Source organism: Solanum tuberosum, unplaced genomic scaffold (genome assembly GCF_000226075.1).
Source record: "Solanum tuberosum cultivar DM 1-3 516 R44 unplaced genomic scaffold, SolTub_3.0 scf00168, whole genome shotgun sequence".
In the NCBI taxonomy this organism is placed as follows: Eukaryota; Viridiplantae; Streptophyta; class Magnoliopsida; order Solanales; family Solanaceae; genus Solanum; species Solanum tuberosum.
In genome coordinates this window covers 103,560-120,114 of record NW_006239096.1, presented here as the reverse complement: position 1 = coordinate 120,114, position 16,555 = coordinate 103,560, and the positions used below count along the sequence as shown (strand labels likewise).

Genomic DNA, 16,555 nt, shown 5'->3' with positions numbered 1-16,555 from the left:
ATTCAACTAAGTTAATTAACAATTATAAATTTAGAGTCAAACAACAAACAATAAATAATCACAATTAAATAATTAAAGAGTAAGGGAGAAATTGAATTCGGGCCCCTTTTTGGCCAATTTCGTTGTTGTTTTTGGAGTTTAACACAATTCCCATTTTTGGTATATAGCCGATGTATATCAGTGTATATCGCCATGTATATCAGCCTTTTTCATGTATTTCTTGCTTCCAAACACCTGTATTTCGCCTCAGCTCTGTATTTTCACGTTTTTTGACCGGTACATCAATATTTCACTGTATATACTAGTGTATACTGCCGTATATAGAAAACGTACAGCCTGTTCTGGACTTTTCGGGCACTTAAGTTTCAATTTCCTGTCCTATTTGCTGCCTTCAACCTGTTTCGTTACTCCACGATTTGAAATGGGGAGGGGGGCTGACTCGAGGGAAACTGTTGGATTCAATCCAACAAGACGATGCGAGGAGGAAAGGGAGTCCCAAATCAGACTCGGTACAAAGAGATTCATGCAAGGAAACAAACAATAAGAATTAGAATGATAATTTAAACAAATCAAAATTGTTCATGGCTAATGAGAAGAGACACATTATTAGAGGCATCTAATAAGCTATAACAAAATGAATTAATACATTAAGTTTAAACATCTACAAGTATCGAGTTAAGCATTTGTCAAGGTGGAAACAAACATAGATACTGGACATGTGTATGGAGACCCATGCATACAAAATATTTAAGACTCCACCAAATAAAGGAAAGGAACTTTTAACGTATATGAGGACAAATGAATTAACATCTATTCAAGCCTATCACCATATTGTAACAAAATAAACATGATTCACATGAACCGAGGCAAGCCAAAAATTTCCAATTATACATATAACTCTAATATAAAAATTTTAAATTATACATTTAACTCTAATGTAAATAAAGAGCTGGAAAAAAAATCAAGGTTGCATATCTATTAGGTAGCATATATATAGCACCTTGAATTCAACAACATTTTTAATGCAAGTGCTAATATCACAATGTCATGCACATATCCTGGACTAAAAACGAGAATGATTTGGAGGCAAAATACTACCGACAGAAAAATATTCCAGATACCGACACCAACAGATTTAAATAATGGAACTAAAAGAAACAAAATAGAATGGTGCTTTCGACCTCATACCAAGGATGTAGGGACTGTGGAACAGTCATAACTTAGAACACGTGTAAGAAAGTAAGTCATATTCGAATCAACGTATTTGGACTAAAATTAACTAAGAACGAGCTATAAAGAAAAACACAAAGAAATCTAATTCTTATGCTAGCAGATACGGAATGCAAGCAACAACTTTCACGAATAGTTCAACGGAATGCTCATATAGGCAGCCACTTGACACAAAAGATATCATCAACATGCTTTCATATCCAAATTATACACCTTTTATTAACTCAAAGCTGATTAAATTAATTTCAAAAGAAGCTCGAAGTTGGAGTAGTTGTAATGAAAAAAAAAAGATATTTTAAAATGACTTAATGCTACATAAGATAACTCAAATAATTACAAATTTGAATAAACTACAAATATGGAGGAACAACTTAAACAAGAGAACATAATTGTATTGTAATAAAATGTAGGGATATTCAATCATTTCACATAGATTTTATGCATATGCAAGTCATTTGGACAACCATATGCCGACAACATCAAGGACATAATATTGACTCAAAACGGCCATATATGCCATCCATCTATAATAACCATATATGAGCAATCAACGCCTAAGATAGCAATATTAGAACCGGCCGACAACAAATAGAAATCCAAGGTGTCAACACATCAGAATAAGTAATCAAGTTCAAGGATATGCACTTTTACTATATATTTTTTAAGCTACCGAAAACAGTATTCAAACGACTAATGCCAAACACGATTTCATTGAACAAAACATAATTAAGCGCCAACATAAACACTGAAATAAAGAGAAGATTACCTTTTGCTAAGCAACGTTCCGGGACAGCGAGCTTAACAACGCCGCGGCTTTCACCACGAACTTAGAATATAAATGACAAGCTTGGAAAATCTGAGCGGCAATCTTCTCGAAATTTTTGAATCAGAGAACTAGACATACAAATTTATATGTAGAAGTGACTATTGCTAAGCTCAAAACAAAAACCTCCTTTTTTCTCCCCTAAACACAATGAGAAAAGGATCTTAAATAGATCGAGAATAGGGTTGATTTTTGGGTAAAATTCGTTTGAATTTTGAATCTTAATTCTTTTTCGAGGCAACAGTAAAAGTAATAGGGAGTTGTTGTTCCTCTGAAAACTCCGAAAAGGGGGAAGATGGGGACGATTGGACGTGAGAATGACATACGTATGGGCGGATACTGTCGCGCCGGGATTTACTGCTGGATTTTCGGGTTTGCCGAGATTTCTGCGTGAAGAAGACGATATGAGCAGTAGGGTCGCGACTGCTGATTATTGCTGGGTGCTTTGAATTGTTGTCTGGATATATTGTATGTATTGTGTGGAATGGGTATTGTACGTATGAGCTGATGGGTTTTTGGGTTGGATCTTTAGGGAATTAGGAATGGGAATGGGCTTGGGAATTAAGAGTGGGGTTGAGTTTTGGGCTGCTAGGTTGGAGAGTGTTGGGCTAAAAAATGGCCCAAATCTAGTCTTATCAAGAAAAATTTATAAGATGGGTGAAGGACAAGATCAATGAATTCTAAATAATTAGCCAAATTAAGTCAATTAGTAGATTTGATTAAAACTTAAATAAGATGAATTAATATTAATTAATTAATGAGCTCCTTAATCTTAACGAAATAAAATAATTAACTTAATTATAAATTAATTACTCAAAATTATGACCATATATTAACCAAACTAAACTAATAAAATATTTAACTAAAAATTGTAAAATCTTTTTTGATGATTTTTAAATATTTATAAAACAATGTGATTGTAGAAATATACGTATTCATTATTTAAAATTATTATAAAAGACAAAATCTTTTAAAAATAACTTGCAAGTATTTTGAATTTCATAAGACTCATTAATTCAAAATTACAACCATCACTAATAAAATAAAATAAAAATAAATCTCTTTGAGACGATTTTTTGAATGTTCATAAAATATATTAATTGTACACATAATTATATAAAACATATATATCATTTACAAAGTGACGAAACTATCAACTATATTTATTTTATTTTTATTTTTATTTTTTTGAAATTTTTTTAGAACTAATAACTTTAAATCGTTTGTAATTGAAGAAGCTCGATGATTAATTTATTTTGTGGAGGGTCAAAATTGGGTGTCAACAGAGACTATTGGTTATCTTTCAGATGAAGCTTTCCACCAAGTTAAAATATTAAAGTCCTTAATCTTCTCAACATCGTCCTCCAAATAATTGTCAAGATCAGATTTGTCATCAACATTATCATTTTCTTTTTCAAGAAATTTCTCCCATTGATATTGCCACACATCAGAAGTATCCATTGCACTAACTTTACTCACCGCATCAGTTTTATCTCTAACAGTTTCACAAGAAGTCCCAACAATAGAATTTTCAAAATGATTATATAAGCTAGTTAAAGTATCCGTTACTTTGATAGATTTACTACGTCCCTCAACAGAGTTATAATAATTCTTAAAAATAAACTTCACATACTTCATTTTGAAATGAGGATCCAACACAACGGCAACGAACAACAACATATTCATACCATCAAAATCACCCCAATATTTATCAAACTTACCTTTCATCTTCTTAGCCATACTAGCCAAAAGAGAATTATCACACTTTGAATAATTGACAATTATGCTTTGAAGATTAAAAACCTCATGAAAGAAAGTATTTGAAGTAACATGTAAAGTACTCGAAAATTTCAAAGTAGTTTGATAGAAAATCTCCAGAAACTTGAGAAATACATTCACATCTCTCTAGTTTCTGAAGATAGATGCTCTATCTTTCCACCTGAGTCAAGACAATATTGAAAGTACTTATGATCATCAATATACACTCTTGAAAATGCCTTTTCAAATTTGACAACAATATTTAACATCAAATATGTAGAGTTCAACCTCGTCTCAACATCCAAACTCAAAAGTCCACGAGTATCTAGTTTAACCTTTTCAACATATTACTTGAAAGAAGTAGTTCTTGCACAAGAAGACTTAACATATTTCACAGCATTTCTTACCCAAGAAATAGACTTATTTTGTTCACTCAATCCTTCTTTCACAATCAAGTTTAGAATATGGGCATTGCACCTACCATGTAAAAAATTATTTTTCTTGATAATACCTTTCCAATCACTAATTCTTCATTTTAAGTGTGTGATTGTTGCATCATTAGCTGTTGCATTATCAAGTGTTACTGTAAGTAGATTTTCTATTCCCCAATCTAACAAACAAGATTCAATAGCTTTTGCAATAGTCTCACCTTTGTGTTCTGGAGTTTGAAAAAAATTCAGAATCCTTGTTTGCTACTTCCACTCATTATGAATCCAATAGGCAGTAATGACCATATACGTAAAATTTTGGAGTGAAGTCCATGTCACTAGTAATACAAACACGCTGACCTTTAACAAGTCTTTTAAGCTTTTATTTTTCTTCTTGATAAATTTTTAAGCAGTGTTAATACGAGATGGCAACTCATAATTTGGTAAAATAAGCGATATTAGTCTCTTAAAGCCTTCACCCTCAATGACTCTAAGTGGTTGTTCATCGATTATAACAAACTCGGTAATGGCCCTCCAGACTTCGGTGACATTATAAACAACCTTCTCCAAATCTATTGGTCGCCCTCTTTTAATAGGTTTAAGTGTTCTTTGCTTTTTATCAAAAGACTTGAAAGGGTATTTCGTACACTTAGTAAGTAAATGTCCCCAAATATTAGAAGTCTCATTCTTACTAGTCCAAGCAAAGTCTTTGAAACAGTACTTACATTTTGCTTTCACTTCACCCACTTTACTAGTAATCTCTGAATAATGATCCCAAACTTCAGAGGTTTTTCTACCACTTCCCCCATTGTCCAGAGTTGTTCTTTTATGCTTCTTCGGAGGATTCAAAGGATTGTTCAAAGAAGAAGCTTTTGAAAGTTACCTTTTGCTTGAGTTTTATCCGTAGTAGAATTTTCTACTTGAGGTTGAACTTCCAAATCTTCCAAATCTTCAACCTCTATTGGTCGTTTCATCTTAAATTCATACAGAAAAAAGAAATATGAAAAATCTTAATTTTGAAGTCATGCTTTCTAGATTAAAATTAGCTAAAATCAAGAAAAAAATATAATATAAAAAATTACCTTCAATCTTCACTTTTTCTTGTATTTGAAGTTGAGAACTTAAGAAGGAGAAGAAAAGACCAATATTACTAAAGAAGATGAAGAGAAGGAGCAGAAGGCTGCTTTGAAATTTATTTATTTATTTTAAAAAAGAAAGCTACGCTGTAAATTTTTTAATAAAAGAAGAAAGTTGCGTATATTTTTTTTTAAAGAACTGCACTGTGAATTTATTAGGTAGGGTATGTAAAAATCACTTAAATAGTAGTAATAAATTTTTGGTGGAGTTAGAATTAGGGTTTTAATAGTTGGGCAGAAATTTAAGTGTTGGGCGCGAGAAAATGATAAAGTTAAAGACTTCAGTTAATTAAAATTTAATAAAATATTTATAATTCATTTATGAATAATATATAAATAATTATAAAATTTATATATATAATTTATCGGTTCGGTTTGGTTATTTTTGCGGATATTTTTTAGTAAAATCAAAACAAAACCAAATAGAAATGGTTTTCAAAATTCAAAAACCAAACCTAACCAAATCCAACCAAATATCAATTTTTTATCGGATTGCGGTTCGGTTTGGTTTTTTAACCATAACCATGAACAACCCTACTTGTCACTTTTGACATATTAAGAAAAAATAATAAATTTTTTTCATGTTTTACTCTCAGCATTAAATACTTATTTTCCAAATCATTTTCTAATACATCATTTAATAGAAGATAGTTTAATAAAATACCCATATTATTGATTATTTTCTTAATGGGTATGTCATGTCAAACTGTGACAAGTAAAGTGAACAGAGGGGAGTAATATAAATATTATTAATAAATAATAAAGTACCATTTTTACAAAATGATCAATGTGGTTAATTTGTCTTATGTAGTGGCTCGTTTGTTGAGGTCAAGACTGGATATCTATAAATTTTTGAAGATGAAGTGTGAAAAAATAATTATATACGTACAGGGGCGGACCCACATGGGTTCCAGGGTGTCACACCCCGAGCCTACACCCTGGGCGGGATCGGCACTTGGAGACCATTGTTGGCCCCAAGCGAACCCTTGGCCTGGCTTTCTTAACTCAGCAAAAACTTACCCAACAGCATAACTCAATGCAGTGAAAGGTTATAAACAACCAACTGATAAAAAATAACTGGCCAAAAAGGCAACTCGAGTCTCAAAATAGAATAGTAAGATATATATATACATAGATAAGAGACTCAAAACTAACTGACTGACTATCTATGAAGCCTCTAAAATACTGAGATGGATGTTGGGACAGACCCCGCAACATCCTAATAAAACAAAACTTAAGAACACAAAATAACCGAGTCCTCCGAAAAGCAAGGAGGCTCACCACTGCCTCTGAAGTGCTCAGCTAGATCAACGGCGTGCTGGATGCTGATCCTGGGTACATGTGCCTGCATCATAATAAGATGCAGGCCAACTGGCGTCAGTACATGGAATGTACGAGTATGCGAGCTGGAAAGCTAAACCTCAACTTATGCTTGAAAGGAGTACACGAGAATACTTACCTTAACTCTGTTCGACTCATGAACAACTGAACTCAAATATATAAAGCAATAAGACACATGCAGTACATAAATAACTTGTAAAACAATGTAAACAACTTAGTCATACTCGGACTAAGTGATAGATACAACCCTTCGAAACTAACTTTCTCGCCTTAAGGTACGAAATAAAACGATCCTTAGGCACTGCTGAACTGCTACTCCACTCTATGAGTGGCTCACTCGGAAACTAAAACTTGACCACTCGAGTTCTATAGTCTAATGATGCATAATAGGCATGAAGCCAATCCATACCTAGAATGACATCAAAATCTACCATGTCTAACACAATCAAATTAGCCCTGGTGCCCTTGTGATTGATAGAAACAGGACAATCACGATAAACTCTTTCTGCTAGAATAGACCTCCCCAACAGGTGTAGAAACACAAACGGATTCAACAAAGTTCTTTCAGGAAGAACATCAAACTTTATTTGCAACATAAGGAGTTACAAAAGATAAACTTGCTCCTGGGTCTAACAAAGCATACACATCAAAAGCAAAAACTTTAATCATACCAGTGACAACATTAGGAGAGTTCTCTTGCTCATGGCGACTGGTGATTGCATATAGGCGTTTTGCTCCTCCGTCGGTACTAAGAGTAGCTCCTCTAGGTGTCGTCCTGTCTGGGGGAGCACCTGAAGAAGATTGGGACCTACTACCCAAATTTCCACTACTTTACTTATTCTTAGGGCACTCCTTCATAAAGTGACCCTCTTGCCCACACTTAAAACAACCTATCTGGCCATCACGACATTTACCCGGGTGGGTTCTACCACACCTAGCACATGTAGGAAACAAACTACCTCCCTGTGCCACACTACCTGAGGACTGTGCTGGTCTAGCCTTAAAGTCCTTCGAATTCTGGCCATTAATTTCCCCTTTGTATCTGGGTGCAGGTGCTCTAATAGATGATGGAGCAAGTCCCTTTTGCCTTTGCTGAAAGGATGGACGGTTTGAATTACCTTTCTGCTGCCCGGACTCATTACCGGTCTTAGCTATCTTATTTCTGAACTCTTCTCTGTCTCTCAGCTTCTCTTCCTCAACCTGTTGTACATAGACCATCAACCCTGATATGTCCATGTCCCCGATAAGCATTGCAGCCCTACCTTCCTTACTCAACAACCGAGACAACCCAGCAACAAATAAACTTATTCTATTCCTCATGTCCGCAACCATCTCCGGAGCATAGCGGGATAGTTGTGTGAACTTCAGACTGTACTCTTGGACACTCAAAGAATCCTACTTAAGTGTGAGGAACTCACGTACCTTGGCCTCTCTCAATTCTCGAGGAAAGAAATGCCCCAAGAAGGCTTCCTCAAAATCGGCCCAACTCGCAGGTGGTGCATTCTCAACTCTTCCCCCTTTCCACTAGTTGAACCAAATTCTAGCGACATCCTTCAACTGATACGCCGCTTGTTCAACCCGCTCAATATCTGTCATATGCATCACATCAAAAATCTTCCTCAACTCCTCAATGAAGTTCTCTGGATCCTCAGTAGTGCTCGAACCCATGAAACTCGGAGGATTCATCCCTAAAAGCTCACGAATCCTTGAAGTGTCAGCTCATTCATGTCGAGCTCCCCTTTGTTGACCAATCTGATTAATTACAGCTTGACTCAGAATTCTAATTACCTCTCTGAACTCGACATTAGAAACTTTCCCTTGATCTTGCACTCCCGGGGCATAAGGTAACTCTTGCTCATCAACATAGCGTCTAGGAAGACGCCCTCTGCCAACTCTTCGTGGAGGCATAACTATCTGAAACACGCGCAAGCATGAATTAAAAGAAACTCTTTAGAGATAAACTCTAACGCACGAGATGAGAGCGAAAGAAGTGAGAAATATTCCTAAATGTCGTATCCTCCCAATTATAGATGTGGCGCGCTTCACACCGATAACTAGGAGAAGAAGAAAAAACCTTAGCCTTCTTGCCTTCACAGATCCCTCAAGAAGAAGGGCTCTTGATACCACTGTTAAGATTTGAAACTTTTAGAGAAAAAAAATAAGGTTCAGCAGCAGAAATTTCCATTCATATTCAGCTTTTAAAAAAGGCATACACACATATATCTACATAAGCTTTTCCAAAGTTAGTAGAGGACCATACATATCCAACTACTATTGACTTTCTTACAAAACATATTCCATAAAACAAGGACTACCTTTCCTTTACATACTTAACATAATATTTAAGAAAATAACAATTAAACAAAAGACATCTAGAAATATCTCATTTTCTAACACTCCTCCTTGAAATTTTTCTTGGATACTCCCAACTTAGCCCTTAGAACTTCAAATTTCCCCTTAGGAAGAGCCTTGGTCATGATGTCTGCAATCTTCTGATCTGAGTTGCAATGAACAAGTTGAACTTCGCCATCTTTCTCTGCTTGCTTGATAGCGTGAAACTTTACATTTATATGCTAGCTACGACCATGTTGCACTGGATTTTTGGCCATAGATATTGCTGACTTGTTGTCAACCTTAATGACAGTAGCTTCAATGTCATTTTGCTCCAGATCACGTAGAATCTTTCTTAACCATAAAGCATGATTAGTTGCACCAGCAGCGGCGATGTATTCTGCTTCTGCGGAAGATTGAGCTACCACCTCTTGCTTCTTTGAATTCCATGAGAACATGCCTGAACCAAGTGTAAAAGCATATCCAGAAGTGCTTTTCATATCATTAACGCTTCCTGCCCAATCACTATCTGAATAACCCATCAGTTGCCCTTGCTATTCCCTTTTAAACCAAATACCATAATCAGAAGTTCCTTTGATATATCTGAACGTTCGTTTAGCAACACTAAGATGAACTTGACTTGGAGCTTGCATAAACCTCGACAGTAGACTTGCCGCGAACATGAGATCGGGTCTTGTTGCTGTCAAATACAGCAAACTACCAATCAAACTTCTATAAACAGTTGGATCAACCCTGTCACCTCCTTCAAACTTCGAAATCTTTTCATTGTGAACCAGTGGAGTCGGTACAGACTTGCACCCTTTACATCTTGAACCTTTTAAGAATGTCCTATGCATATTTTCTCTGAGAAATAAAGATTCCAGCAATAGCTTGATGAATCTCCATTCCCAGAAAGTAACTCATTTCACCCAAATCTGACATTTCAAACTTGGTCTCCATTTCTTGCATGAACTGATTCACCATTGCTTTATTGCTTCCTATTACCAGAAGATCATCAACATAGAGTGATACCACAAACACATCTCCTCCTTTAGCCTACTTCACATATAAAGTGGCTTCATTTTCACTTCTCTTGAAGCCACAATGAATGAGATGATCATCAATCTAACTGTACCATGCTCGAGGAGCCTGCTTTAATCCATACAATGTCTTATGAAGTCGGTAGACTTTATCCTCCATTCCTGCAACTTGAAAGCCTTCTAGTTGATCAACATATATCTCCTCCTGAAACAGTCGATTTAAGAATGCAGATTTCACATCCAAATGGTACAGCTTCCAATTTGATTGAGCTGCCAAAGCAAATATCAGCCTTATTGTATCATGTCGTGCAACAGGTGTAAACGTGTCCCCATAATCCAGACCTTCAACTTGCGCATAACCTTTCACAACAAGCCTTGCTTTTGTATTTATAAACTGGGCTATCTGGATTAAGTTTGGTTCTATAAACCCACTTTACCCCGATCACATTTCTTTTTTTGGGTTTATCAACCAACTTCGAAGTATCATTCTTTTCTATCATACCAATCTCCTCCTTCATGGCTTCAATCCAAACTTCATGTCTTGATGTTTCTTGATAGCTATTTGGTTTCGAGATTGCAACATTACTTCTTTCATATATCTCAGAAAGAGACCTTGTCTTCAAAATTGGCGAATCAAGTGAGGATTCCCCGTCTGATTCTTCGTCTTCTTCCAGAGTTTCAGACCCAAATGATTGGATTTCAGGCAGTGGACTCTAGTTCTGAAAAATTGCATTATCTCTCTCAATTTGCTCTTTATCCCAGTTCCAATAAGCATGCTAATCCATGACTACATCTCTTCGGATTGAAATACTTTTTGTTTGCAAGTTGAAAACTCTATAACCCTTTACTTGTGATGAATAACCAATAAAGATCCCCAATTCACCTTTTGGTTCAAGTTTGCTTCTTTTGACAGAAGGAACATGAGAATAGCATATCGAACCAAAAACTTTTAGATGCTTGGCAGATGGTTGTATTCCACTCCATGCCTCAATAAGAGTCTTTTCATCCACAGCTTTTGTTGGCAGCCTATTTAACAAATACACTGATGTATGAATAGCTTCTGCCCAAAAGCTTTGTGGCAATTTCTTTTCCAGTAACAAGCATCTTGCCATTTCTACTACTGTTCTGTTCTTCCTCTCCGAGACTCCATTTTGTTTGGGCGAATAGCTTACTGTTAACTTGTGATCAATCCCTATATCTTCACAATACTTATTGAACTCATTTGAAGTGTATTCACCACCATTGTCCGACCTCAAAGCCTTTAGCTTACAACCACTTTGTCTTTCCGCAAAAGCTCTAAATTTCTTGAAACTTGTTACTCAGAAAATACACCCAAGTCATCCTTGTTAAGTCATCAATAAAGAGCACAAAATATTTATTGTGTCCCAAAGATGATGCCTGCATAGGTCCACACACATCAATGTGAACTAGTTCAAGTTTTTCAATTGCCCTCCAGGTAGCACTTTTAGGAAATGATTTCATGTGTACCTTACCCATCTGACATGACTCACAAACTTCTTTAGACAGTGAAATCTCAGGTAAATCCTTAGTCAAGCCCTTTTCATACATAGACTTTAAAGTGGCATAGTTAAAATGACCATATCTTTTGTGCCACAACCATGACTCATCTTTACTTGCAAAATTTGCACTATCAAACCTCCCATCTAAAGGAAAAGTTTTATCCACCATTCTTACTTTAACAATCAAACTATCTTCGGAGTCAAAAATCAAACAATGTTTGTCCTTAAAAAATAAGGAATAGCCTTCAGACATCATTTGAGCCACACTTAACAAGTTGCATGCTAAAGAAGGAACATACAACACATCATGTATAAACTTTGTACCTTGTGTAGTTTGAAAGGCAACTGAACCCTTTCCAAGTGCATCTACCGTCTCACCATTTCCCATCCTTACTTTAGTTTTGATTGACTTGTCAAGTGTATGAAACATGAGCTCATTGTGTGACATATGACTCGTACATCTACTATCTATGCACCATGAGGATTTGTTGGTTGTGTTTTCTTCATGAGAAGCCATAAACAAGCTTTCTTCTTCATTTTTAGACTTTTTAACAAAATTTGCCTGTTGCACATGGTTTTGTTGTGGTTGATTCTGCCTGGCCCTACAATTTTTCTCAATATGATCCATCTTTCTACAAAATCTACATTGAATCGGTGGCTTTCCTTTGAACCAGCAGTCTTTTTCTTGATAAATATTGGTTCTTTTACAGTGGCTGCAAGGTGGAAACTTCCCTCTCTTCGAAGATTCCTTCCTTGGTTTTCCCTTTTCTAATTTATCTCATTCCATCCTTCTATTGTCCTTCATAGGCCGTTTGCCTTTATGTTGTGCTTGAAATGCCGCTTCTGCTACTTCTTCATCTCTTATACTTGATATTTGTTCTTGGGCTTGCAGCTTGCTGATCAGTTCTGCCACAGATAAAGTCTTCAAATCACAAGATTCTTCTATTGCTGAAATCTTGGACTCAAACCTTGCTGGTAAGCTTATCATCATCTTCTCCACCACCCTTGAATCTGGAAAGGTTTCACCAAACAGCCTTACTTTGTTTACAATCTCCACAAGTTTGGCAGAATACTTTTTCACAGTATCTCCTTCGTTCATCCTTAACATCTCAAATTCTCTTTTGAGAGTTAAGAGTTTGACAGTCTTCACTCTGTCACTTCCATCGAACTCCTCTTTTAGCTTCTCCCATACTTCTTTAGGTGTTTCACAAGCCATTATTCTTGTGAAAATCACATCTGAAAGTGCTGAATGAAGACATCTGAGAGCCTTGGGTTTTCTTGACTTCGCATCTTCATAAATCTTCATTTGTGCAACTGTTGGATTTGGTCCAAGTGGAAGAGGATCATCTTCAGTTTCAATTGTTTCCCATAGACTAAGAGCTTTGAGATAAGCCTTCATCTTTATCACCCATATGTGATAATTTTCTCCTGTAAACATAGGAGGGTCTGCACCTAAGAAGCTGTCGGATGCCATGTTACTGCTGCTCAGCTCTCACCTTAGAAGAAGAAAAAACCTTAGCCTTCTTGCCTTCACAGATCCCTCAAGAAGAAGGGCTCTTGATACCACTATTAGGATTTGAAACTTTTAGAGAAAAAAAAATAAGGTTCAGCAGCAGAAATTTCCATTCATATTCAGCTTTTAAGAAAGGCATACACACATATATCTACATAAGCTTTTCCAAAGTTAGTAGAGGACCATACATATCTAACTACTATTGACTTTCTTACAAAATATATTCCATAAAACAAGGACTACCTTTCCCTTACATACTTAACATAATATTTAAGAAAATAACAATTACACAAAAGACATCTAGAAATATCTCAATTTCTAACATTATTTATATTGCCTGGTTACACAAAAATTAAAAAAACAACAACACCATACCTCTGAAAGTCCATAAAGCATGTCCCTTGAGTTACAAATGCTATACAACCCAAATGATTTGGAATTCAACCCCTATGATGGAAAAACAAACAAGGATTATCGACTTCTTCAAACAGTAAATACAGAATATAAACAAAAGTAATTAACCAATGTCCTTTGGTTGAAATCCAACAATTTAGACATGCATTCGCACAACCAAAAGAATGGGTGGCACACTTGTTTTTTGTCTAAATTCAAGCATATGACCATGCCTTCAACCTCATCTATCTTCCAAGAAGGTGTTGATTTCAAGTCTATGGCCCAACTCCTACATATATCATGATGAAGACATAAAGTGATCATTCTAGCCAGAATATATTTAAGGTAAGCCTCATACAACAACATATCTAGTGTAGTCCCATACAATGGGGTTTGGGGAGGGTAGAGTGTACACAGACCTTACCTCAACCTCAAGGTGAGATAAAGAGGTTGTTTTTTATAGACCCTCGGCTCAAGGAAAAAGCAGGCTAGGAAAAGACATAATGAAAGTACAATAGACAAAAGATAGTAACAAAACAATAGATAGGAACATAATAGTACTACAACAGAAAGACTACTAAAAACAAACAAACTACATGAAATAACAAATAGTCATAGAAATCGGAGAACAAGAGAGCAGTCCTATGACTACTCAGTAGGGCAACAAACACTCTTAACTACTAGTATGCACATTCTCCAACCTACTAACCTTCTACTCTAATTTGTGTCTTCTACGCCTTCCTATCTAAGGTTATGTCCTCAATAAGCTGTAATTGTGTCATATCCTATCTAATCACCTCTCCTAGTACTTCTTTGGTCTACCTCTACCTTTTATGAAAACATCCATAACCAACCTCTCACACCTCCGCACTGGGGCATCCATGCATCTCCTCATCACATGCCCGAACCATCTCAACCTCGCTTCCCCCATCATGTCTTCTGCCGAAGTCACCCCCAACTTTTCTAGGATATCCTCATTTTAAATTATATCTCTCATAGTATATACCCACACATACATTGCAACATCCTCATCTATGTCACTTTCATCTTCTGAATGTGAGATTCTTGATTGGCCAACATTCTACACCATACAACATAACTGGTCTAACTACCACTCTCTAGAACTTCCCTCTGAGTCCATGTGGCACCTTCTTATCACAAAGACTCCAAATGCGAGCCTTCATTCCCTCCACCTTCAATCTCTCGATTTCCCTAGATAATCCACCCAAGATACTTAAAACTACTTCTCTTTTGGATGACCTATGTATCAAGTCTAACTTCCACATTAGCTTCATGTGTCACATCATTAAAGTTGCACTCCAAGTATTTAATCTTGGTCCTTCTCAACCTGAACCCAGACTCCACTCCAGGGTCAATCTCTAAACCACTACCACTAAAACAAGGTGAAATCACTACTACCACACAAGCAGGAAATGGCAAGTAAAAGTAATACCGCACAAGATTCTAAGAAGAACTAAAATCTGAAAACTAGAGAGCAGACAAGAAAGCCAGACAGCAAATGGAACCAACCAGCAAGAGGCAGACTAGTAACTAGTTGTAAATCTAAGTAACAATGGCCCGTGTACTACTCTAATTAGAGAAAACCAAGTACAAGAAATAATGAAATAAAATCAAAGATGAAACTATAAGCATGAATCAGTCAACCACTAATATTTAGACTCAGCCAACCACTAATACTAAATATAAATTTGTGATACAGAAACACAAGAGCAAGCAGCAATATATATATCTACTAGGGTCGAATATAAAGAATCGACCAGTGCAACCAGAGGTACCAACTTCAGCAGGTAGAACCTGTGTGAAGGCAGTAGATATCAATGTGTTGTTGTTGTTGTTGTTCTAGACGAAAACGATTTGTACTCTCCTACACGCATTGGCGCTGCTGTCTCTTGAAATTACTGGTCGCAGGCTGGAGGTGTCTCAGGGGGTGGGTAAGAAGACATTCTAAGTTGAGCGTTAGAAGAGAGAGAAAATCCCATGCTAGTAGATTCAAAAAAGGATAGCAGCCAGAAAGCAATCGAAAAACTGCTGCTATTCAACATTCGAGCATTCTAAAAATAAAATAAAAGAAGAGATGAGCAAATACCTTAATAAGTTGGGGAAGACGTAGAGCTGATTTTGTAGATACAATCTCAAGTACACCAAGGTACCGCTGATCATAGAGGTTGAACACTGGAATTGCATAATAAGAATGGATTCCCAATCGAATTCCACTTTGAAGCAGTGGAAACTCTGCAGCGGAGTAACTTGGGAGGTTGGGGTTACATTCTGGCGAGCAACTTGTGGAAACTCGTCCAAGTAGACCTTCCTTGTACTCGTCAATTGGAATCAAAGTATTGAGACAGAACCTCCTGTATGAACACAACCTCTTATCAAGTTCCTTACTGAAAACAAATAGTTGATCTGCAGTGGACAGGAAATTCGATCCGTTGACCTTGATGGGTGCCCAAAATTGAACCAGAGATATATGTGGACTCCACATTTTCTCAAGAACAGATTTGATCCTCAATTTCACCATTACAGAACTGGAAACAACAGAATCAGCAGCAGCAGCAGCTGGATCATGAAGATAAGATTCAAAACAAAAAACTAACAAGTGAAGCAAAAATAGTTTGATATTCACAACTGAACTCACACATGATAGGGGAAATCGATCGCTGGTACTGCAACTCATCGTCTTGTTTTATGCTCCAAAATGCCCAGCCATTGCAGTTCAGTTGATACCAGTCCAGTTGACAGGGCATTACGGCACATACCTCTGAAGCTTGATGAAGAAGATGCTCCATAGATGAGCACACAAAATACCCGCTCATTATAAGATTCGCGGGTTTTTTTTTTGTTTTTGCCTTTTCTTTTAGGATTTGAACGGAATTCCATTTGAAGTTGGAATTTCAAAATTTTCAAGAATTAAAAAACATTCAAAATTTGTTTTTGCATTCCAAATTACTCATGCAAAATAAGAAATAAATCTAATTTATACTTATAGCCAATTATTTTCATTTTGAAAATAAAAATTACTTT

At 36.2% G+C, this 16,555-nt stretch overlaps 2 protein-coding genes across 2 annotated transcripts; both read right to left on the bottom strand.

Annotated features, from left to right (window-relative positions):
- Positions 1–12,385: 12,385 nt before the first annotated feature.
- Positions 12,386–13,081, bottom strand: LOC107061811 (uncharacterized). Its single transcript, XM_015311691.1, has one exon. The coding sequence runs from the start codon at positions 13,079–13,081 to the stop codon at positions 12,386–12,388; it is 696 nt and encodes a 231-aa protein (XP_015167177.1).
- Positions 13,082–13,099: 18 nt separating this feature from the next.
- LOC102588051 (protein NLP7-like) lies at positions 13,100–16,320 on the bottom strand. The gene is made up of 4 exons (XM_006354204.1): positions 16,170–16,320; positions 15,621–16,090; positions 13,496–13,567; positions 13,100–13,189 (listed from the first exon to the last, which is right to left on the bottom strand). Exons 1-4 carry the CDS (start codon positions 16,318–16,320, stop codon positions 13,100–13,102), a joined length of 783 nt encoding a protein of 260 aa, XP_006354266.1.
- Positions 16,321–16,555: the final 235 nt, after the last annotated feature.